The following is a 23318-nucleotide window of genomic DNA, read 5'->3' as shown; positions in this document are numbered from 1 at the left end:
TGACTAATCAGTGCATGCAAGTGTTTCTTGTCCATAAAACGCAAAGGCCACTGCATATATGGTTTGTGCACTCCATAGACGGCTGGCTAAGAAACTGCAGGCTGGCCTGCAATTGGGACTGAGATTCAGCCGGTGGGACTGTGTTTATCCCCAGAGGGTGGCTTTTCCTAATTCACAGAGTGATTATTATAAGTTATCATTATCGTATTATATACTAACTCTGTCCATAGGTCCTGTAAAAATTCTCTTTTAGTAGGAGCTATCCCTGTATGATACATTAAGCAGAAGCATAAAGAATTAAATCAGAGAATGATTAAATGGCATATCTATGATTACTTGCAAAGACACCAGATATTACATTCAAGTCTACTCATAGATTCAATTACCCAATTAGGAGTACTTACAGATTGTATTAAGTTCTCAAATAAGAGCACTTTATAAACTATAAAAAATTACTGAATATTTTGAAAAATAAAATTTTCAGTAATGCACTGGTAAACAAATTTTCAGTAACACCTAGTAAATAATCTTATAAATGATGCATATTCTGATTTCAATTACTAATCTAATTATTTAATTTTTTTCCTATTAGGCACATTTAAGTCAAAAAGTTAATTGAATTCTCTTGGACTAAAATCTGCAGTTCCCTTGGGTAATTCTGTTATGATGGCTAGGTAATAAGCTTTTAAATACCCATTATTATTATATTTGATTAAAGATGTTAATGGAGTCACAAAATCTTATTGCTCGAAATCACTATAAAAATTGCTGGGAATACATGAAAAGCTTTACTTACCCTTTCTATTTTATATGGTGCAACAATATTATGTTCTTTAATGAAATATACCTGAGAAAGAAAAATCAATACTTGTACAATAATAACTAAATTTTTTCCTTGTAAAGAGTAATGACAAATTAGGATGTTATACAGCAAGTATGTTAAAACATGGTTACATAATTTCTACTTCCAAAAGTAGTTGCATTAATATTAGTACAGCTTTAAAGTATTGGTGTAAAAATAACAAATATCAAGTTAAAAAGAGAATTATCCAGGCAACAAGATAGCAACAATTACTGGATAAATAAATGCCTAAGATGTCTTATGAATGTCATCACTTGTGCCAAGTAACCAAGTAGACAGGGGAAGAGACCTAACCTAAGTGCTGATTTTCTAAGAAATGGGTAAAACAAAGTCAGTGTGGTATGAAATATGTTCATTAACATAAAGAAACATCTCTGCTCTGAAGATGACCTGGTTACACAGGTGATTTCACATGCACTGGGCCACCTGTCTTCACACAGTACATTAATAACTACGTTGAACAAGCGACCCCATCCACCAGAGCCTTCCATCTCTGTGCACTTGTGCCTGTATCACTACCTTTCCTCCTGTAACAGTGGAAGGTCTGCCTGAGCTCTCAAAGGCCAGTCCCTCTACTAGGTCACAGAATGTGAACACCGCCATCCCCCACCTGCCGACTATGCAAAAACTTTACTCCTAGGATTACACACTGCGTCCTCTTCCATTTTTCACACACCACAGAACACACACACACACACACACACACACACACACACACACACACAAACCCCTTTCTCCTTGGTCTCACATCCTTCTTTTACCATTTCTCTATTCCTTTTCATGACAAAACTCTTTGCAAGAACTGCCTGTACATTCCCTTGAGCCTATGACACATTTTTATCCCTACCTCGTCACTGAAACCACTTTGAGATGATCATCCAAAGTGCAAAAGATTGCCATGTCACCAAATCCAATAGTTAATTCTTATGTCCTCCTCGACAGTCCTTCCCAGAGCATTTGACATAGCTGATAGCTCTTCCTGATGCAGTTTTCCAAATGGCTTCCTGGATACCTTCTCCTGGTTCTTGCTCCTTCTGTCTGCTTTTGGATTGCTCTCTTCCCAACCTCTCATGTTACAGAGTTGCAGGGCTGTAGTCCTCAGATTCCCTTGTCCACACAGTCCCTGGAGAATCTCATCCAGTCCCAGAGCTTTAAAAACTCTCTAGAAACTTCTAACTTCCCCGTTTACCTTTCTGGCCTTGGCCTCTTCTCTGAAACTCTGAGGAGTGCATCCAAATGACTGCTCTGGACTTCTCTTGGAGACCTGTCAGGCACTGCAAACCACACATTCTAAACCAAGCCTGCTCCTTCCCAGGCTTCCTTATTGCAGTAAAGGGCACTCTTCTCCACCTCAGTGAAGTCGCTCCTGACTATCTGCTCTCTTTTATCCCCTAAAACGAATCCATCAGCACATCTGCCAAGTTTTTCTTCAGAACATATCCAGTCAATGACCACCTCTCACCATCCTGGGCCAATACACCTGGGTTTCTGGAATACCCCAAACGGTCTCCTTGCTTCCACTCTTGCCTCTGAACAGCATGCTCTCTACCCAGCCTCCAGAAATACTCACCAGTACATACAAATCAGATGAGCCCCTTCTCTTTCAGCTTTCCAGTGGCTTCTCTCTGTGTGTCTTATTCTAAACCTGTGCTGTGGTCCACAGGGCTCTCTGTGACATGGTCCCTGCACCTGCTCCAACACCCTTTGGGTGTTCTCCTTGACTTCCATGCCTCACGCTCCCTCACGCTCCTGGGTCTTCCACTTGCCGAAGACATGCCCACCTCTGGACCTCTCCCCACCACTCTCTGTACCTGGAACACCTCTCATGATAATCCCATGGCTCACTCCCTCAGGCCTTCTGAGCCTCTTGTCAAGTGGCACTCTCTCTGCAAGACATCTCTGTTCTAGCATCATGTAAGTATAGAAAAAGCAGTAGAAAACAAAAAACTACACAGATTTCTTGAATTCCAGACTTGACTTAAAGCCTCTCACACATGTTAGTGCATGAATATTTATTATTTTCTATCTTTTTGTCCTGTTTTGATTTGCTTCACAGCATTTATCCCTACTAGACATTAGATGTCTGTCTCCCACATTGAAAAGTAAAGTCCATGGGGAGAGAGATTTCAGATATTTTGTCCTTCCCTATATCCTATATCTCCAGAGACTTAAATATAATACTTATTGAATCAATGGGTTGAAACTTTTACACACACACACACACACACACACACACACCTTTATTCTCACAGCACAGAAAACTTGGAGGCAAAACTCTAAATGTAAAGCAACATAACATCTTTCCGAGACTTCATGACCTAGCATGTAATTAGAAAACCCAAAAGTTGCTTGGTTGTGTACTTGACACAGGAAACTAAAAATAATTGAAAGAACAGCCGGTGTCTAGGCATCCTTTGGTATTAGGCTGGTTTTGAGAGACCTCTTCTACAAACTACTAAAAGTAGGTGGAGAAACTTGGGGACGATGTTCCTAAGCCCAAAGGTATTAAAATGTTACTAAAATAACTAAAATGTATAGTTTTATAAAGAAAATACTACTTCCAACTGGAAAAGTACCTCTTCCTTTCAAGATATAGACTTTCTAGAACAAGGTCATGAAGTAGAATGATACTACAGACATGAGAGCACAGAGGTGGACTAGAATTATTAACAATGGTGTTGCCTCCCCAGAGTAGTAGATGGCCGCAAGTGTTTTCACATATGCCAGTGAAACCAATATAAAGTCAAGGATAGCATGGGAAATGTTTTCTTCCTTAAAATTAATAAAATCATGGAAGCCAGATGTAGAAAATCACCTAATCCAGTATTTCCTGGCTTTCAGAAACTATTTTTCAATACACATTAAAAATGTTCCATGTACCAAAGGATCCAGTGCTCCAAAAAGTGCTGGCAGCACTCTCTTCTCCTCACCATTCACCTCCTTGGGACCCTCGAAGCCTCATATGTAAGAGGCTTTGAGCCAAGTCCTGAAGCCAAGAAATCTGTGTTTCTTTGTTTCCCACAGCCTTTGCTACACTTACTTGATCCTAAATCAATTCTTCTCTGAACACCTCAAGAAACTGGAGCACTGCAGAGAGTCAAGGCAATACTGCCAACCCCTTCACTTGACAAATGAAGAAGGTGAAATCCAGAGCCAAAAGAAAGCAGCAGACAACCTCTACTCCCTTCTTAATTTACTTTTTAAAAAATCTATATACTAATGCTATGACAGGAGAAAAACCATGTTTTAGTTGATCTTGTATTGCCAATACTATTCTGAGCACCTGTATTTAGTGCAATGGTAAATGCATAAATGTATATAGAATAATTTAGAATGAACAAAAGGTCATGACCCCAAGAATTATTAACAGTGGTGTTCCCTCCCCAAAGCAGTAGATGGCTGCAAGTGTTTTCACATATGCCAGTAAAAACAATACAAAGTCAAGGATAGCATGGGAAATGTCAAATGACCACCAATCCCGAGTCATTGTCTTGGTTGTCTTGAGTCCCTGAGACCATTTAAGTGGCATGGCACTGGACTCTCACCTTCTAAACAACTAGGAGGATCAGGAGGGACTGTCATGCCTTCATCTTAACCCTCACACACTGTCAGAGTGCCTAAGGATAAAATCACAAGCCCGCAGATATCACATACTTAGCAAACATTAAGGATTCCATTAGGAACAAACACTCAAAATTTATATTTCTTAGTGATTAAACTTCAAAAGCATTTAAATTATATTCCAATGATTTTCCTTTGATATTTCTACAAATAAATAATTTAATCATGCTAACAGAGATTATATATTATATATACACACACATATGTGTGTAGATATATAGATAAGACAGACGTTAATTCAGGTTAGGAAAAAATATTTACTATGTATTTCTTACCTGACTGAAAATGAGTGAAATCCCACCAGATTTTGCCCTAAAATGCAGAAAAAAGTCCTTAAACATAAATAGATTTTGGGGTGAAGTAAAATTAAATAGTGAAAATGACATACTTTGTAAAGTGTCTATTGGCTCCATCTTCTCCACATTTCCCTATTTTTATACAATCCCTCAAAGGAATCTAGATAAAATGGAGAGAGAGATTATAAAAGTAAGCAAAGGAGAAACACACACAAAATGTAGGAACATTTCTTCTCACTCTTAAAATGTGTTTACCTTAATGATGGGCTGGGATATTTCATCTGGCTCAAAAATCACTGATTTTGAACATATTTTTAAGGAGCCTCTGATTTTCCTAGGAATCAAGGTACAAAAGATTATTTAATGAGCATAACAAAAGTCACAAAAGAATCATAATACATTTTAACTACAAAATAGGTTACTAAAGCATCAACTAATAAAAGATCAACAATGCAATTGAAGAGAACCTCCCTAAAGGTAGAGAAATAATCCATATTGTAATTATGGTTTGGTTTGCTGAACACTGTCCCATGCATTTTATTTTTATTATCTCATTTGGTCCTCACAACTGCTCTGAAAGGAAAACTAAGGACCAGAAAGGTTAAGAAACACTGAATCTATCCTGTCTCCAGTAAATTCTGTTGGTTTTTAATTCCTCATACATGAACTATTAAGAAGATAATATTAGCTGGGCTCAGTGGCTTAGCCTGTAATCCCAGCACTTTGGGAGGCCCAGGTGAGTGGATTGCCTGAGCCCACAGGTTCAAGACCAGTTCGGACAACTTGGCAAGACAATAAGTAAAAAAATTAGCCAGGTGCAGTAGCGCACACCTGTATTTCTGGCTACTTGTAAGGTTGAGGTGGAAAGAATGCTGGAGCCCAGCAGGTTGATGCTGGAGTGGCAGTGAGTGTGCCATTGAACTCCAGTCTGGTCAACGGAGTGAGACTCCAACTCAAAAAAAAAGATAATATCATATAACTAAAATTGATTCAGCAGAGGAAATTTTTTTCTTATTTATAATATAAAAAACTAACAGAATTTGAACTTAGCACATAAAATGCTTTTAACAGTGGTTTTGGAGTATGTAGGAGTTCAGGAAAAATTTTACTCCGTGATAGTAAGCAATTTTAAAGACTATATTGCTACTACTGTAATATCAAATAAATCAGTTCTAGACTTTACCATTTTCATCCTTTGTTGACATTCAGATGGCTTCAGTAAGTTGGAGAAATAAACCAGCCTAAACATTTTAGAGGCAGTTGCTAGTTTTGGTTAATATGCATCACTTGCCTGAAGCTAATAAAAATCTACACACTGAAAAACAAAACTGGTCATTACAAAAGCTTTTGCACAGCAAAAGAAACCAATAAGAGAGTGGGGAGACAACCCACAGATTGAGAAAAAATATTTGCTAATTATGTATCTGACAAAGGTCTAGCATCCAGGATCTATAAGGAACCCAAGTAAGCTGAAAAGAAAAAAGCAAACAACCATATTAAAAAGTGGGCAAAGGACAAGAATAGACACTTTTCAAAAGAAGATATACAAGCAGCCAACAGATACATGAAAAAATGCTCAGCCTCACTAATTATCAGAAAAATGCATATCAAAACTACAGTGAGATACCACCTAACTCCAGTAAGGATGACCATCAATAAAAAATCAAAAACAATAGAGATGGTGGTGTGGGTGCTGAGAAAAGGGAACGCTTCTGTACTGTTGGTGGCAGTACAAGCTAATTCAACCTCTATGGAAAGTAGTGTGGCAATTCCTAAAAGAACTAAAAATTAACCTCCCGTATGATACAGCAATCCTTTTCCTGGGAATGTACACAGAGGAACATAAATTGTTCTACAAAAAGACACCTGCACATGCATGTTTATAGTCATACTATTCTCAATAGCAAAAACATGGGATTAATCCTTCTGTCCATCAAAAATGGACTGGATAAACAAAATGTGGTACATATACACAATGGACTATTACGCAGGCATAAAGAAGAACAAAATCATGAACTCTGCAGCAAATTGGATGAGCTGGAGACCATCTTACTTAGTGATCTATCACAGAAACAAAGAACTGAATACCACATGTCCTCACTCCTAAGTGGGACCTGAACATTAACCACATTAGCACATGGAAGGGATCAGCAGTTGCTGGGCACCGCCAGGGGATGAAGGGGGACAGCATGTAACAACACAAAGGGTACCTGTTCCCAAACCAGGGGAAGTGAGGGCCAGTTGAAGGCCCAAACTTCACCTGCATGCAGCCTACTTGCGTGGTTAGTCCTTACTTATAACCCAAATCTCTACAATAAAATAAGATGTAAAACAAATATTTTTTTAAAAACTGTTCATTATAAACAACAAAAACTTCATTATTTTAAAAATCTACACTTTCTTTTTCACTGATTGGATGACTTTTTTCAATGATCAAACCAAGGCAATAGGTTATTATGCAGAGAATGGAGGTTGAAAGATGTTGGAATATTACCTTGTAAAAAAATCCCTTAAGATCAGTTTCCAAGAGTACATTTTGTCTATAAGCAGAATTGTAAAGAGCCTAGGTTCTTGGAGATCACTTGAATGACATTTGAATTTTTTCTCTAGCCATCCCTCAGTTTTCTGGTGACCTCTCTTACTCTGTCCATCACAAGGCTCTTGTGTCTCCTTGTCTTAAGTGAAGCACAATTATTTCACTTATACTCTTGAGAGAGCCTAACTGCTCTCCGTTTCTGTCACCTTACCACTCCAATTCGTCCCCTACCAAAGGAATCTCACACGCTATGGCTTTCTGGATTATAAGACAAAATCCAAACAAGGCCTTTCATAATGTGAACTGGACCTATTTCTCCATCTCAATATCTGTGTTACATTAATTCAATGGTCTATTTGTAATAAGCTACTTAACATTATTCAAATCTTTCTCATTTACACCTTTTAGCTTTGCATGTGCTATCCATTCTAATTGTAGCCTCCTGTCCTCACTTCCTATCCAGAAAAAAAAGTCCCAGTCATTCTTCTTTTCTTATTTCTTTTTTATAAGGAATTATTATTTGCATGCAGACATGGCATCTGACTATGCTGGTGAGGCTGGTCTTGAACTCCTGACCTCAAAGGATTCTCCCACTTTGGCCTCCTAAAGTACTAGGACTGCACGTGAGAGCCACTACAACTGGGCCTCAACCATCTTTCAAGATTTAGTTCAAATGCCTCTTTCATGAAGAATTCACCCCACCCCACCCCACCACAACACAATTATCTACCATTGGGCTGGTTAGGGATGAAACTGGGCTTTAGTACATATTAACCCTGTTTTTAGAGTAACTGGTAAAACAAAACACAAAATAGTGGTTCATATGGCATTTACAATTCAAAAGTTAGATTACAGGATTTTTTATTTAACTTCTTAGACTTATATCTGTATCTCCATATAGTTTAAAGAGTCTGTTGTTTGGAAACTTAAAGCATCCAAAAAATATCACATTGAATAATACAATCTTACAGGTTGAGGATGCCTCCTCCGGCCCCAGAGTTAACACTGCCTGTTCTTTTGTGGGCAGGAAATGTTTACCTGAGCTTTCTATCTTCAGTGCTCAAAGTATGTGCACTGAATAGATGAGAAGGCCAATCATACTTAAGAACACAATTTAATTTGCAATTCTTCTTCCTCAAAGTGTTTTTGAAACTGTTTATCATTTGCTGTCATTTTTCCATGTTGCTAGCTGCATTTACTTTTTTAATACCCCATATACAAATATCAACCTGAAATGAATTGAAGACTTAAATAGAAGTCTTTAAACTGTACTGCTGGAAGAAAAAAACCTTGACATTGCTTTAGGCAATGATATTGTGGATATGACCCCAAAAGCACAGGCAACATAAGCAAAAATACACAAATGGGATTATACCAAACTAAAAAAGTTTCTGTATAGCAAAGGAAACAATCAGCCAAGTGAAGAGATAACCTACAGAATGGGAGAAAATATCTGAAAACCATACCTCTGATAAGGGACAAATACCCAAAATATATCAGAAACTCAAACAACTCAAAAGTAAGGCAACAAATAGTCTATTAAAAAATGAGAAAAGGACATATCTCAAATGACCAACAAGAATATGAAAAGATGCACAACATCACTAATCCTCAGAAAAAAAAAAAATCAAATCCACATTGAGCTATCACCTTACACCTGTTAGGATGCTATTATCAAAGGAAAAAGATAATTGTTGGTGAGGGTGTGGAGAAAAGATAGTTCTTGTACACTGCTAATGAGAATGTAAATTAGTACAGCCATTATAAAAAACAATGCGGAGCTTCCTCAGAAAATGAAAAACAGAAGTACCATATAATCCAGCAATCTCACTTCTTGGTAAATATAAAAAATAAAAATGAAATCAGTATACTGAAGACATATCTGCCTTCCCATGTTCATTATAGTATTATTCATAGTAGCCAAGATTTGGGATCAATCTAAGTATCCATTGACAGATTCATGGATAAACATTATATACATATATCTGTATATAAAGAACACACACACATTATTACATACATTAAATCTCCAGAATTTATCCATCCTACATAATGAAAAATTTTTACACTTTGGCCAATATCTCCCCATTTCCATTACCTCCCAGCCCTAGCAACTACCATATTATTTGCTTCTTTGAGTTCAACTTTTTTAGATACCACACGAGATCATGTAGTGTTTGTCCTTCTATGTCTGACTTATTTCACTTAGCCTAATGTCTTCCAAGTCTAACCATGATGTCACAAATGACATAATGTTTTTCTTTTCTAAGACTAGATATTAGTCCATTAAATTTTGTTACAGCAGCATACTACATTATGTAGCCACTCCATGGAATCAATTCAGTTAATCTCCTACTGAATTTTTTCTAGTCTTTTTCTAGAACAAGTAGTGCTATAATAAATAATCTTTATATATATGTCTGTTTACATATTTGTCAGTGTCTTTTTGAAATAGTATTCTAGAAGTAGCAGTGCTAGATCAATAGGTCAGCACATGCAGTCTTGCTAGATAATACCAAATTCCCTCCATGAGGTGGTACCATTTCCTCCTACTAGTAGCTTTAAAAACAAACAGGTTTTAATTTGCTATCCTATATTTATATTCTAATAATAAGCAAGTACACTTAATTTTAAGCAAGCTATTATTATGATAAAGGACAGAAGAACATTGGAAGAATAAAAAAGTATGGAATTAGGGAAGAGGATATGAGTAACATTTCAGAAGTAAGAAAGCAAGGTGCTGTGTTCAGAATATAGTAAATGTCTAATTTGATTGAATGCTAAGGAAATAGACAAGTCATAAACTACCAAACAAAACAAAACACTGAGTGATTTATACCTGTTCGTACTGACTTAATGTCAAAGCATTTTCTAAGTTGTGGTATACCGTCATTAACTAACCTCCGAAAAGGAAGTCATCCATAGATACATTTTGGGGGGGCGGGGACAACTTTCATCTTAGTTAATTCCAAGCTGCCATTTTAAACAAACACAAAACTTCATGACACACTTTTGTAAGTAGCTTTCAAAAGGTAAGATCAAAGAAAGAGAATCTTTTTTTTATAGCAGTAATAGTTATGAGTCCTAACAAGCTGTTTTTAGGCAGCCACAACCTTAGAAGAATTTGAATGAAAGATTTTTAGCATTGAAAAATATTTGAAGCGATGACAGCAACTTATAAATCCACTATTCTTGTCACTTCCAAATAGAAAGGGATGAAAAACCTTGTGTGTGATAAGAATAAATAAATACAACAGAAACGCTGTAAAAGACTCCTCTGGGTTACAATCCTCAATAGAACTAAATAAAGGTAACTTTAATTATTTAAAAACATAGTTTTCTCTTTAGTATGATCATACATTTAATTTTTAAAATTCCAGGTATCAGAAAAGTTTGCTAATCCATAGAGACCCCAGAGCGTTCTTACCGTTCAGCATGACTGCCCTTGTGGAAAATATGACTAGCTGTATGCTGTTCAAAGTAGTACTCCTCCAAGTTAAGCAGCAGCAAGGAAAATCTAAATTTGGGGGGAAAAACAAAACTTACTTTCATGTTTATTTTTTAGAAAGTATAAGAATGCAATATATTTAAAACATTTGTGTATTTAAAACTGTAAGGGCTATAATTAATGTCCTTGCAAAGAAGAAATTATATTCATGACATAAGAGACATTAAAAAATAATAATGTGAACCCCCAAAAAGTGCTTTTCCACTCATGAATTTAATGAACGTTTATGAAAAGCATCTGTTATATGCCAGGATTCTCTCTACTCAATAGGGGAAGAAGCCCACAGACTGGCCTGCCATGGGGTCAAATAACCGCCAAAAGGGAAATTGGTCACCAGGTAGATGTATAGTCCCCTTACAGAATCCCCTAATTTCGTGAAATTAAACTTACTCTTGCCTGCACAAAGCTTGGATTCCCCCTTGCAGAATTTTAATCATTTATTCCTTTGATTGAACACGCTAGGCTTGCACACCTCTTCCCTGCTGCACACTCCTCCAGTGTCCTGTCTCGGGGTTATCTGAGTTTATCTTATTATTCCTACAAGACACATGCCTCTTGAAGACAGATCTTTAGATATTTCCCTGTAATAATCAGCTTAATGCTTTCTACAGTCATAAAATAAGCAAAACAAGTAAATGCAACTGAATGGGATTGGAATATAGTTCTTTCTAAAATTCTAAACTTTTAGATTTAAACTTTTGAATTTAAACTTTTAAAAACAAAATAAGGTAATATGAAAAATATTAATCTAGTTGTACGGATACAGAAAAAAATTATATGGCAAAGAAGTGGAAACAGGCATTTGTTTGTTTCATGATAAGGACCACATATCAATGGCATCTAGAGTGACAGGGGAAAGCTTTCTAGAGTGGGACTTGAAATGGGTCTTGAAGTTCTGGTGTGTTGGAGGAAGACACTTAAATCAAATATGGCAAATGACATGTACATGCTTATTTCACTTCCTACTGAAACACCACTAAAATGAGAATTAAAATATTTTCATATGGTAAAACCCACAGACAAAAGCAAATTGGAGAGACCAAAAAGCAGAGAAGAAATATGAACAAACTTCTGAGAAATGGAAACTGGATGGGAGGAGTCTGTAGTGCTCAGAAATCAGAACATCAGATGCTTCCAGAGAAGGTACTACTTACTCAGGAGAAAACCAAGGACTTACAAAACGTTCAGAAATCGCAGGCATCAGGTAGCAAGAAGACAGAAATGATACATAGGGGAATGGTTAGAAGTGGGAATGAGGGCAGTGGCCCCTGATACTTTCCCGGTTGGGTCATCCATACCCAGCTCTGGCACAAGCGTTTTCCCTACATAAAAATGAAATAACAGGCTCCAAACTAGATATGGGGCACAGTAAGAGCAGGATTGTAAGTGTGAAAAGGGGGAGACTAAGTAAAAAACGGAATAAATATACACTAGCAGGAAGATATACATATACCACTCCAGGCAAGAGTCTGGTAAATTAGTTTTGGAGAAAACTAAATAGGCTTAGAGAAAAGACCTACAGAAAATAGCAACTGAAAGAGCCAGGTCTCTACAACATCCTACCACAGTGAAGTCTGACAGAAAAGGTCCACTCCCAGTGACACAGAATTATAGGCTTACACTTAAATATGAACGAATGAACCAAGACAAGATCACCAGCCTCTAATATGAAAGAACAAGACCAAAACAAGCAGGAAAAACACAACTTGAAGGACTAGAGACAATGCAGAGAACAGAAGAAAAGGTCAAAAGACGATAATTAATGTCCTTACAAAGAATAAATTACATTCATGACATAAGAAGACATTAAAAAATAATGAGAACCAAAAAAAAAAAAGTCATAAAATTAAAAATCATGATAGCAGGAACCAGTTCTACCATCCTAATAGGTAACTTTTATAGACCTGTCCTCCATTTTTAAATCCATGAACAAGAATTAATCATAGGCTAAACTGCCAGAGTGCAATATAAAATGCTCACTATCAATTCTAAGTCTGAATGTCAATATAATCTCAAGATTTAGGTTTGCTAGGAACAGTTATTTTATGCACTAGGTAATTTTCTGGAAGGTATAAATCAGGGTAACACTCACTAATTACTTTGCCTCTTATTTTCTGCTTGTATCTTAAAGACCGGAAACCCTTTTCTTGGGCAGGAGCTATGCAACCCTTCCTTCTCTCCCCTGCTTTTCCCATTCTTATAAAGAAGAAAAGATAGAATAAGTGTTCTTCAATAAAACAATAGCATAATTTTATTTTTGTGATGTAAAAGTAGCCTTCAGCACTTTGATACAGTTATTAAATAGTCACATCTATTTTAGAACTAAAGTCATCATTTTGGTAAATAGATTAACTACAGCTTCCTTTTTGCATATTTTGCAAGAAATTTAAATTGCCTTGTGAAGGGATATAACCAAATCATATTGTTCAAAGTTAAAAGATTAAGAAAGTTTTCTGGGTTTATTTTCTCTTTTCACTAAAGTGTTTAGTTATACCTGCTCTAAAATTTTTCTATGAAAAATCATTACAATTAAGTTTCATAGATTTTTAGAACTATAATTTTCAAACTATAGTCTATGGAGTAAAAGATATTATACTCTAAAAAAATAAAATCACTGTTTTATGGTTTCATCCACTAGTGTTATATCAGACTGTAAATTATTTCCTTAGAAGACTCTTGGCCCTGCCCCTACATATTCCTAGTTTGATCTACTTTTACCAAGGTAAATTATCATTCTCTTTAGAGAAATTTCCCCAAGTGTTGAACAACTCACCACTCCTAAAAAGATGGTCACCTAAATTTTAAACCATACTTTACAACATTTAACCAGCAACATAAAATAGCTCACTCCAGGCAGCTCTTAGGGAGGAACCCTGCATTCATGGCCACTCAACAATTATTCAACACTCTGCTAATGAACGGTATTTACAGTGGATCCAGAAAGTTTTGCTAGTTATCCTTTCTCTAGATTGGGGATACATTACAGACTTCACTGTGATGAGGAGGAGTGATTCGAGCTCAATGGAAGGAAGTATGTGATGTTCGGTGATGTGTGCAGTAGCATAGGAAAGCAAAGGAGTGTCGTTTATTTGCCATCTCTGCTCTCAATACCCCAGCATCATCCTTGGATTAAGCTGACTCCAGTATCCCTACTAGAGAGTTGGTTTAACCAAACTGGCTACTTTTTATAAACTTCTGAAAATGGTATCTGAAATAAGGAAGAAATTAAGAAACCAGACAGACAAGGGCAAGATCACAGTCCTGTGACCCACCATTGGAAACACCCTGCCCCCAAGAATACATTGCATACAAACTCTGAAGAGAGACCTTGAAACAATATTATTCTGCTTAACTATACTAACATTAATTTCCCCTGTCTCAATTTTGCTATGAAGGCATCACAAAAACAAACCTTATACTCTGCCAAAGTTCAGATGAACTAAATCTACTGCCTTTTGCTGGCCTCCCTGTCAAAAGAGATGAGGTCAACAGCATGATAAAACTTTATAGTGAATTCACGCTGGAGACTGGTGACAACTTCCTCTTCTAGTGGTTTATAAGTAATCCATCTGATCTAGAATGTGTACTAAACTTATTCATACATATATGTGCTTTCAGCACCTTTCAAAGTTCCTAGATCTCTGAAATAATTTTGTGGGTCTAAAATCAAAACTCTCCCAGGATTTTGCCAGGAGGCGTAAGCACGTGGATGCCCACTGCATCTTCAGCTACCACAAGAAAGTTCAGCCTGTCTCTTCCAGTCTGATGGTCAGTATTATTAGAGTACAAAATACGAGCCACTTTCTCTGTCATAAGTCAATGTTACCCTACCTAGCAGGCTCTAGGCAGCAACCTGGCACTTCCTAATTTCAAACACAAATTTAGGAGACTTTTTTTTTTAACCTTAACCTATTTTAAAGCCTCTGCTCATTTAAACCTTTAGCGTTCTTGAAGGTGATTGTGTGTAAGCTTCTGCTTTACATTTTTAAAAAAATGATAAGCTCTGAAGAACACTACCTGTACAACCATTCTACGTTTATTTGCTTGCCTGGTTTTCTATAACACTTCACCAAAGACCATTTGGTTTAGGTATTCTGAATTCTATTATTGCAGTTTCACAAACTTCCTGGGCCAGTACGCTGTCCAGAACTGTTCATTAATAACTCCTATTTTTTTCCTTGAAACTTTCAGTATCTGCTTTCTGAAAAATCTAGGTTCTATGTATGATAGTTTCCTGTTCAATCCTCTGAGCTTCAACAATAACTAACTCGATATGACTGTTCTTTACAAAGTTCTTTCATTGCAATTTGGTTAATTAATTTCTCTTTAATGTTCAGAATGACGTTCTCAAGATCTCTATGTTAGGATAAATTGAAACTCCAACCAGGGAAGTCAAGGAACTGTAGTTAGGTCTCACTAAGCATTTCATCAGGTATCTGTATAATCACTTCCTGTTTTCCCATCTATACCAGGTATGCAACTGCCACTTTTTCCACCCACTTACGTGGCCTATAACAAATGAACACAATTATTTTATCTCTGTTCCTCTTTCCGATATGCTGTCTAAATTTTCCCCCTAGGTCATAGATTCCCCCACAGATGGATATCTTCCTGATATTCAGAGCCCACTCACTGCCTTACTACCTAAGACAGGTCTTTCTTTTGCATAGACGTGTAGCTTCTCAGCACTAGATTCTAATCTTAAGTCCCATGCTACCAAACTCCAATGACACCTAAAGTACACATCAATCCTTTTTTGTCGTAAAACCCAACTCATTTTATTATCCATGTTCTACACATTTGCATAGAGATATCTGAGTGACTAAATATTACTTCTTTCTAGTTCCTGTACCAATTGTTTCCTCATGCACATGACTGGCTCTCCCTCCCCCACAGAGAAGGTTCACCTCATGCCTGCTGTCCCCCAGTGTAACCAATTTCTCTATTTCATATGGCCTTTTTCTCCCTTCCTTTAGGTAGCAAGGCCAAAGTTCTATCACTTAGCTAGATGCTAGAAGTCACAGTCTCCCCTGACTATGTGAGATGCAGTCACTTTTGGCCAAGATGATTCAGACATTAAAAATCCCTTTCATCAGCCAGGCTTGGTGGCTCAGCCTGTAATCCTGCGCCTTTGGGAGGCTGAGGTGAGTGGATTGCCTGAGCCCGTGTGTTCGAGACCCGCCTGGGCAGCGAGACCTCATCTCTACAATAAATCAAAAAATCAGCTGGGCGTGGTAGCGTGCGCCTGTAGTTTCAGCTACTGGGAAGGCTGAGGCGGAAGGATCGCCGGAGCCCAGCGGGTCGAGGCTGCGGTGGCTGGGAGCGGCCACTGCACTCCAGTCTGGGCGACAGAGTGAGACTCCAACTCAAAAAAAAAAAAATCCCTTTCATCGACACCATCCATAAAGCCAATCGATTCTATTTTCAAGTGACGACCATTTTTGAGAATAAATGGTAAAAATATCACCTATGTTCTCAAAGTCCTTCAATTTCCTCAAGGGGTATAGCCCAGGGCAGGAAGCTTTCATAAACCTTCTCTATATGTACTATCGAGAAGATAAAGAAGGAAGTAGAGTTGGAACAAACAAAAAATCAAGATGAATGCTTAATTACTATTATCTAGAGCAGTGTTTCTCAAACTTTAATGTCCACACAATTATCCAGGGTACTTGCTAGATTGTGAAGCAGCAGCTCTGGGGTGGGGCCTGAGAGTCTGCTTTTCTAACAATCTCAGCCAAGCACAAGCAGCTGACCAGTGGACCACACTTTGAGTAATAGGGTCTTAATATCTACATTAACCAGGCTTCATTCACTCCTGAAGCACTGTAAAATCAGGGACACCGTAAAAATAAGCACTGGTCAGTAACCCACATGACTGCTATTTAAAACAGAAGCAGTACAGTGAAAAAGGGGCTGGGAGCAACCCCGTTGGGTCTCCTCCCACTGTGGAAGCTTCCCAATAAATCTTGCTATCTAAAAAAAAAAAAAGTCTTCCCAATAAATCTTGCTATCTAAAAAAAAAAAAAAAGTGGGGGACTGGACTTGAATTAGAGAACATTAGTTTAGTTTGACTCCAAATTTTCCAAAAACAATTTTGGCTTTAGGAACCCCTAGCAAGATAGAAAAGACAGCTATATCTAGACAGACAGCAAAATATCACAAAGAGGAGATCTTAAAACAGCTAGAGAAAAGACATATTACTTACCAAGAACAATTCAACTTGAACACTATTGTTTTGTTGCAGGCTGGTCTCCCAAAAGAGCAGCTCTGGGAAACCTACTAAGACTTTGTGTTTAAGGTAACCAATCTCAGTCAACCACAAGGCTTGGACCCCAATGTCCTAATCATGCCAGGAAGAGTGCTCAGGCTTCCCCAGCCATGAACACTGTTACAACAAATTCTGCCCCTCCTTGCCACATCATACAGACTTAGCCCCAATCAAGCCAGCGAGGAGGCGAAGACAACCCACAGCCATGAACGCTGAGCTGGACTGGGTGAGCCAAGGCTCCATCACAGCATATTCATCCTTATTTTGCCCTTGTTTTGAAAATCAGTTTCGCTAGATGTATAATTCTCTCGGCATTCTGAAGATGGTGCAAAGAAAGGCAAATGATCAGGGAATACGTATCACGTTGTTAGGGAGGAGGGTGAAGAGATTTCTGTGTCCTTAGGTTTCAGGCCTGCTTATTATGAATAGCTTACAGTTGGACTTTTTAAATAATTCATTTCAATAATATTTGTCTTAATAAATGAGTTTGTCTATTGATATTTGTTATTACCAATATATTTAGATTCGTTTTTGCTTTTTTATTTTGTTCTTTTATTTTGTCTTCCTTCCCCTCTTCCTTTGGATTATATAAAGCCACCTTACATTGTTAGAGAGGAAGATAAAGCTTCAGCATTTAAATATGTCAACATTTCAAGATTGAGCATTAAAAAGTGGAAATAGAATATATAACTTCCATACTCTTCAGAGCAAAATAACAGGGAGCAAGGGGCCCCTATGTAATCCAAAGGAAGAAGGCAGCCTGGACAACATAGTGAGTCTGCAACTCCGCAAAAAATTAAAAAATTAGCAGGTGTGGTAGTCCCAGCTATTTGGGAGGCTGAGGTGAGAGGATCGCCTGAGCCCAGGAGGTTAAGCCCAGGAGGCTAAGACTGAGACGAGTCGTGATCGTGACACTGCACTCCAGCCTGGATGATACAGTGAGACCCCCAACTCAAAAATTAAACAAACAAATAAATAATATATTCTCAAAGGAAGACAAAAGAAAAAAGAAAGCCAAATATATCTATAATAACGAACATAAATAGACTAAGCTAATGTATTAAGACAGGCATTATCAAAATGAATTACAAAAAAGTGTAACTATATACTATTTACAAGAAACATGCCTAAAACCTAAGTGCACAGAAAAGTTAAAAGTAAAACTGAGTGAAAAAAACCTACATAATGTAAATAACCAAAAGAAAACTGACATAGCTATATTAATATCAGATAAAATTTTAAAAATCATTAGAAGAGGTCACTATATGAGGGGGGACATCCCAAAAAACGGAATTTATTTATTTAGAAGTGTTTATTTATTCTTATATGCTTAAACTTCAGTCACCTTCAAAGTATTAGACACTTTTTCCACTACTCAGAACAGTTTTTGAACTCATCAATTTTGATACTTTTTAGTGCTTCTGCTTTTTGTTTTGCCTCTTCCACATCAACAAAAATGTTTCCCTTTAAGAACTTTTTTCATCTTTCTTGGGGCGAGATCAGGTGAACAAGGAGGGTAAAGTACGGAGATCACGCCATTTTTGGTCAAAAACCACTAACACACAATGTGGTGTGAGCAGGTGCACTCCTAAATCACCCATCACGAAATAAGCAAATGCACTGAATCGCCTTAAAAAAAAAAAAAAATCACTGAAACCAAATGCGGCCACTCACAACACTAGCTGGTACACGGATGGGTTCCTAGAATACTTACCTAGAGGGGGAAGCGTATACTTCAAGGAGCCCACCCTTCAAAAAATAACTCTAGAGCTGGGCTGGGTGGCTCAGCCTGTAATCCCAGCGCTTTGGGAGGCTGAGGTGAGTGGATTGCCTGAGCCCACGGGTTCGAGACCCGCCTGGGCAGCGAGATCTCATCTCTACAATAAATCAAAAAATCAGCCGGGCGTGGTAGCACATGCCTATAATTCCGGCTATTTGGAAGGCTGAGGTGGAAGGATCGCCAGACCCCAGCAGGCGAGGCTGCAGTGGCCGATAGCGGCCACTGCACTCCAGTGTGGGCGACAGAGTGAGACTCCAACTCAAAATAATAATAATAATAATAATAATTCTAGGTTTTGTTAGGTCCCCTCATATATTGATAAAAGATTCAATTTGCCAAGCAATTCTAAGCGATTCACTGAACACGAGTTAAAAAGTAAATTTTTAAAAGTTAATTTTCAAAATCTATGAGTTGGACATTTTAAGACATAATTCTAAATATCTGATGGCTATAAGATAAAATTACAATGGCATTCAGAATAAAGCAATTACTGAATACTTAAATGGTCATTGCTATTTTATACCACATTAAAAAATTTTCTGAAAATCATATAGCAAACACACTCAAAATCCATTTATGGATCATGCTTGTGGCTTCTCAATGGTAGCCGTTTTGAAAGATGTTAATTTGAGATAATAAAGGAATAAGTGGATAATGCATTTTGGGTCAAACCAATGTAAATTCTAAGTTAAGCAAAATATTTGAAACATTCATTTCTTCTCCCACTGTTTTTTTTAAATGTGAAAAACATAAACCATATTTCTTTAAATCATAATTAAGTAGATCTCTGGGACCCATCAACATTCCTGACTAAAGGTTTGCTGACTCTGCAATTTATCTCCATTTTTCAATACCTAGTATATCTTACAAAGAGATATTAAAAAACTGGGCTGATCAGCCTTAGAAATGAAAGATTAAACAGGAATACAGCAAATCACTTTGCCCTCTCAGAAAGTGTTTTTTGGTTTGTTTTGTTTTTTGTATTTTTTTAGGAAAGAGATTTAATTTGAATCAAAAGTACACACTCAAGAGAGGAGAGTGTCGGCTATCTCCAAGAGGAAGATGTTCAACAAGTGTTTTTAACATAATAAATACATGTTGAGTAAAAGAGATTTAATATCAGAATAACCAAGATAATTATAAACTCATGGAATGACAAGCAAAGCTGAAATTTCAAAATGCTTGTAAAAGTATTAATGTAACATGTAGGCACTCAAGATAGAATTCAGGATCACTAAGGTTTCATCCTGGAATGACAGCTTACAAAACACAACTATGAATTTATTCTATGACATTATAGAGATAAAAACTGTGACTCTCCCTCAGAAGGAACATGTCCCAACTATCTAAATTCCTACATCACCCAAGATGAAAAAAGCGGTCATCCCACCAAACCACAACTACATGGCAATTAGTCTACTCCTAAATCTTAAGACAGAGATATCGAAAATAGCAGCAGTTCATAGAATATCCTCATCTAAACCGCTGTACACATCTGCCAGCTGGGATAATTCCGAGGGGGTTACATCCATTGACTGTTTAAACTTTTTTATTTTTTTTATCCCCCCATTTACCTTCATTGACAACTACACAGGATTTTTTTTTTAAAACCGGTAAAATCATGGTTCCTGCATATAAATCATAACCAAGATACTAGTGTACTTAATTTGAATGGCCAAATGCCTATTTGTTGTCCAATCTTGAAAATTACCAAAGCATTTCTTTATAATCATCATCAATAAATGGCACCACTATCTAGTTATTCAAACCAGAAGCCTGGGAATAGTAAAATTCTAGCAAAGAAAAATACAAGATGCCTGGTTATATTTGAATTTCAGGTAAACTACATACTTACATTAAAACTCTCTTTAGTATAAGTATGTCCCAGACGCTGCATGGGATGCACTTATAATATAATTGCATATTAGTATAACAATACTAAAAATTATTCATTGTCTATCTTAAATTGGAATTTAACTAAGTGTTCTGTATTTTATCAATAATCCTAGCTGGGATTGTTCCTCCATTACCCTCATGTGCAAAAACCACACCAAGACCTGTCAATACTACCTCATAAAAACATCTAGAATTCATCCACTTTTCTCCATTTCTTCTGCCACCACCATGGTTTAAGCTTAGCCAGTGCAAGAATCTCCCAGTCTCTCTGCTTCTGCTTTTGTAGAAATATTGTTCAAATGCAACAGCATCAACTTAACAAGAAGGAAAATTAATGTTAACTTCAAGTTTCTCTTTTTCTAGGGCCGTTATTTGGGAGCTGCAGAAATCTAAAATCCCTAAATCAGCATGGGAAATGCCAATGAACTCACAATGAGCACATGAAGCATCTCTTGGGCACCTCTGAAACAGTCCCTCTTCCTGTTCCCTAAAGAAAGTAAAAGTTCTCTTGGGTATGCTGGAGTCAATAACCTATAACAATCCTCTGGCTAATTTGCATTTCTTGTCAAAAAGGGACAAGCTAGGAAAAACCTAGTCACAAATGGTAAATTGAGAGTTCAGCAAAGTTGGTTTAAAATATTCTCATCTTTCAGAATGAATTCTAAGATTTACAAATAAATTGTCTGATTCTAGTCCACACCTGAGTGTGAGCGACTACTGTCATTCAAATCTATATTCTATGGAATAGACTCATTAGCCCAAGGTTGCAAAGCCATGCGGCAGAGTATTAAAGAATCTGGATAGTCAGCAAGTAGACAAGTAAAATAAATTGAAAACATGTGGCACCAATGATTACTGATGGTCAGGAACAGTTGATGCATGTCGCCTGACTGATAAAACAAATATTTGGGTTGTGAGAACTATAGTTATCTCTGAGTGCTGCTAGCCTGTCATGTTATTACCTGATCAAGGGATATTAACAAAACAAAATATATATATGGAAATACAAGTGCAGACTTTAAGGTTTGCGTGACACTGCAGAGCTGAGCTGTATAAACTAACCAAATTAAACACAAATTAGCTGGATATAGTGGCTCACACCTGTAATCCCAGGATTTTGGTAAACTGGGGCAGGAGGACCATTTAAGGCCAGGATTGGAGATCAGCCTGGGCAACACAGGGAGACACTGTCTCTATAGAAAATTGTTTTTTAAAAAATGAGCTGGGCATGGTGGCACGTGTCTGAAATTCTAGCTACTCCAGAGGTTGAGGCAGGAGGAATGAGTGAACCCAGGAGTTCAAGACTGAGCTATGATCTGCTACCACACTTCAACTTGGGCAACAGAGCGAGACCTTGTCTCTAAAAAAAACCAAAAACACAAAAAAACTCTTCCATCCAAATAACAGGCAGAACTAATGAAAACAGATTTTCCTGCACATCAAAGAGGCCACAGAATTATTACAAATAATCCCTGGATCACAGAACATGATGCTATTCAAGTGTTTCAAAGTTCACGCAACTTAAATCTCAACATTCCCCTATTTAATATGGAACACTAGCAAGTCTTAATATTGTTGGTACTAAACAAAGACACTCCACTCAAGCTCTTTCCACGTGAAACAGGCATTACAAAGGCAGTCAGAAGAGCATCCACAAGTGTGAATTACTTTAGTCATGGCCCAGTTATTATTTAATAAACAAGCCTTCCTATGACTGAAACCTAATCACACCCCCAAAAACATGTCTGGAAGCCATATCCAAGACCCGTTTTCTGTGTATCTTATCTTCTCTACTGTAGGGAAATGAAATTCCAGACTGTAGATATCCTGGCCCCACGAGAGCGGGATATGAAAGGGGTGAAGTCAACATCTATAAAACAAGTGTAGACAGACCTTCAAGTCTGCACATATATTTCCATGCATGCTCTGTTGCTGGTGTCCACTGAGACAACACGTCACAGGCTAGCAGCACTCAGAGATAACTGCAGCTCTCACAATCCAAACTGTATTTGTAAAACGACTCGGCCCCCTTTCCTTGGGGCGCTTGGGCCTGCAGACCTGAGGACCAACAGGGTTGTTTCTGTCACCAAAACTGCACAAGGGCAGCCACACAGAGCCGAAGTGAGCTTTCTCAGGAGCGACTTCGCCGGGGGACAGGTTCAGAAGCCCCGCGAGGGCACCGCTGCCAGACCGCCTGAGCTTCCGCTCCCGGGACCCCAAACCCTGCCCGCGCGGCTGCTGCCCGGGACTGCTGTGCCGCACCTCGCTCGCGAGCGCGGAGCGTCCCAGGGCACTTCCAAGGCCCGTGGTCAGGGAGCAGGATGTCTCGGGGTGAGGACGCCGCCTCTCTCCCAAGAAGGCCTTTTCTGGCCGCCCTCCCCCCCACGAGGCTGCGAAGGTCTCCGGTCTGAAGAAGCCCGCGAGGAAAAGGCGCGGCGCGGCGAGGCGCCGGTCCGCCCGCGCGCAGGGGGGGTGGTCGCCGGCCGGCCGGCCGGGCCCCGCCCGGGGCAAGCGACAAGCGGGCGTCGCGGGCCGCGAGTGCTCGGCCCCA

At 38.1% G+C, this 23318-nt stretch overlaps 1 protein-coding gene across 1 annotated transcript in view; it reads right to left on the bottom strand.

The window, feature by feature from the left end:
- Positions 1-10867, bottom strand: part of NSMAF (neutral sphingomyelinase activation associated factor) — a 59700-nt gene extending 48833 nt beyond the window's left edge. Inside the window, exons 1-5 of the mRNA XM_021712508.1 lie at positions 10743-10867; positions 5035-5113; positions 4872-4939; positions 4759-4795; positions 797-847 (exon numbers count right to left, since the gene is read on the bottom strand). Of these exons, the coding sequence (XP_021568183.1) occupies positions 797-847; positions 4759-4795; positions 4872-4939; positions 5035-5113; positions 10743-10867 (360 nt within the window). The remainder of the gene's footprint in view (positions 1-796; positions 848-4758; positions 4796-4871; positions 4940-5034; positions 5114-10742) is intronic.
- Positions 10868-23318: the final 12451 nt, after the last annotated feature.

Source organism: Carlito syrichta, unplaced genomic scaffold, assembly GCF_000164805.1.
Source record: "Carlito syrichta isolate Samal-C Ts95f unplaced genomic scaffold, Tarsius_syrichta-2.0.1 Scaffold303331, whole genome shotgun sequence".
NCBI classification, from domain to species: Eukaryota; Metazoa; Chordata; class Mammalia; order Primates; family Tarsiidae; genus Carlito; species Carlito syrichta.
The sequence above is the reverse complement of the archived record's forward strand: the minus strand, read 5'-3'. Positions and strand labels throughout refer to the sequence as shown.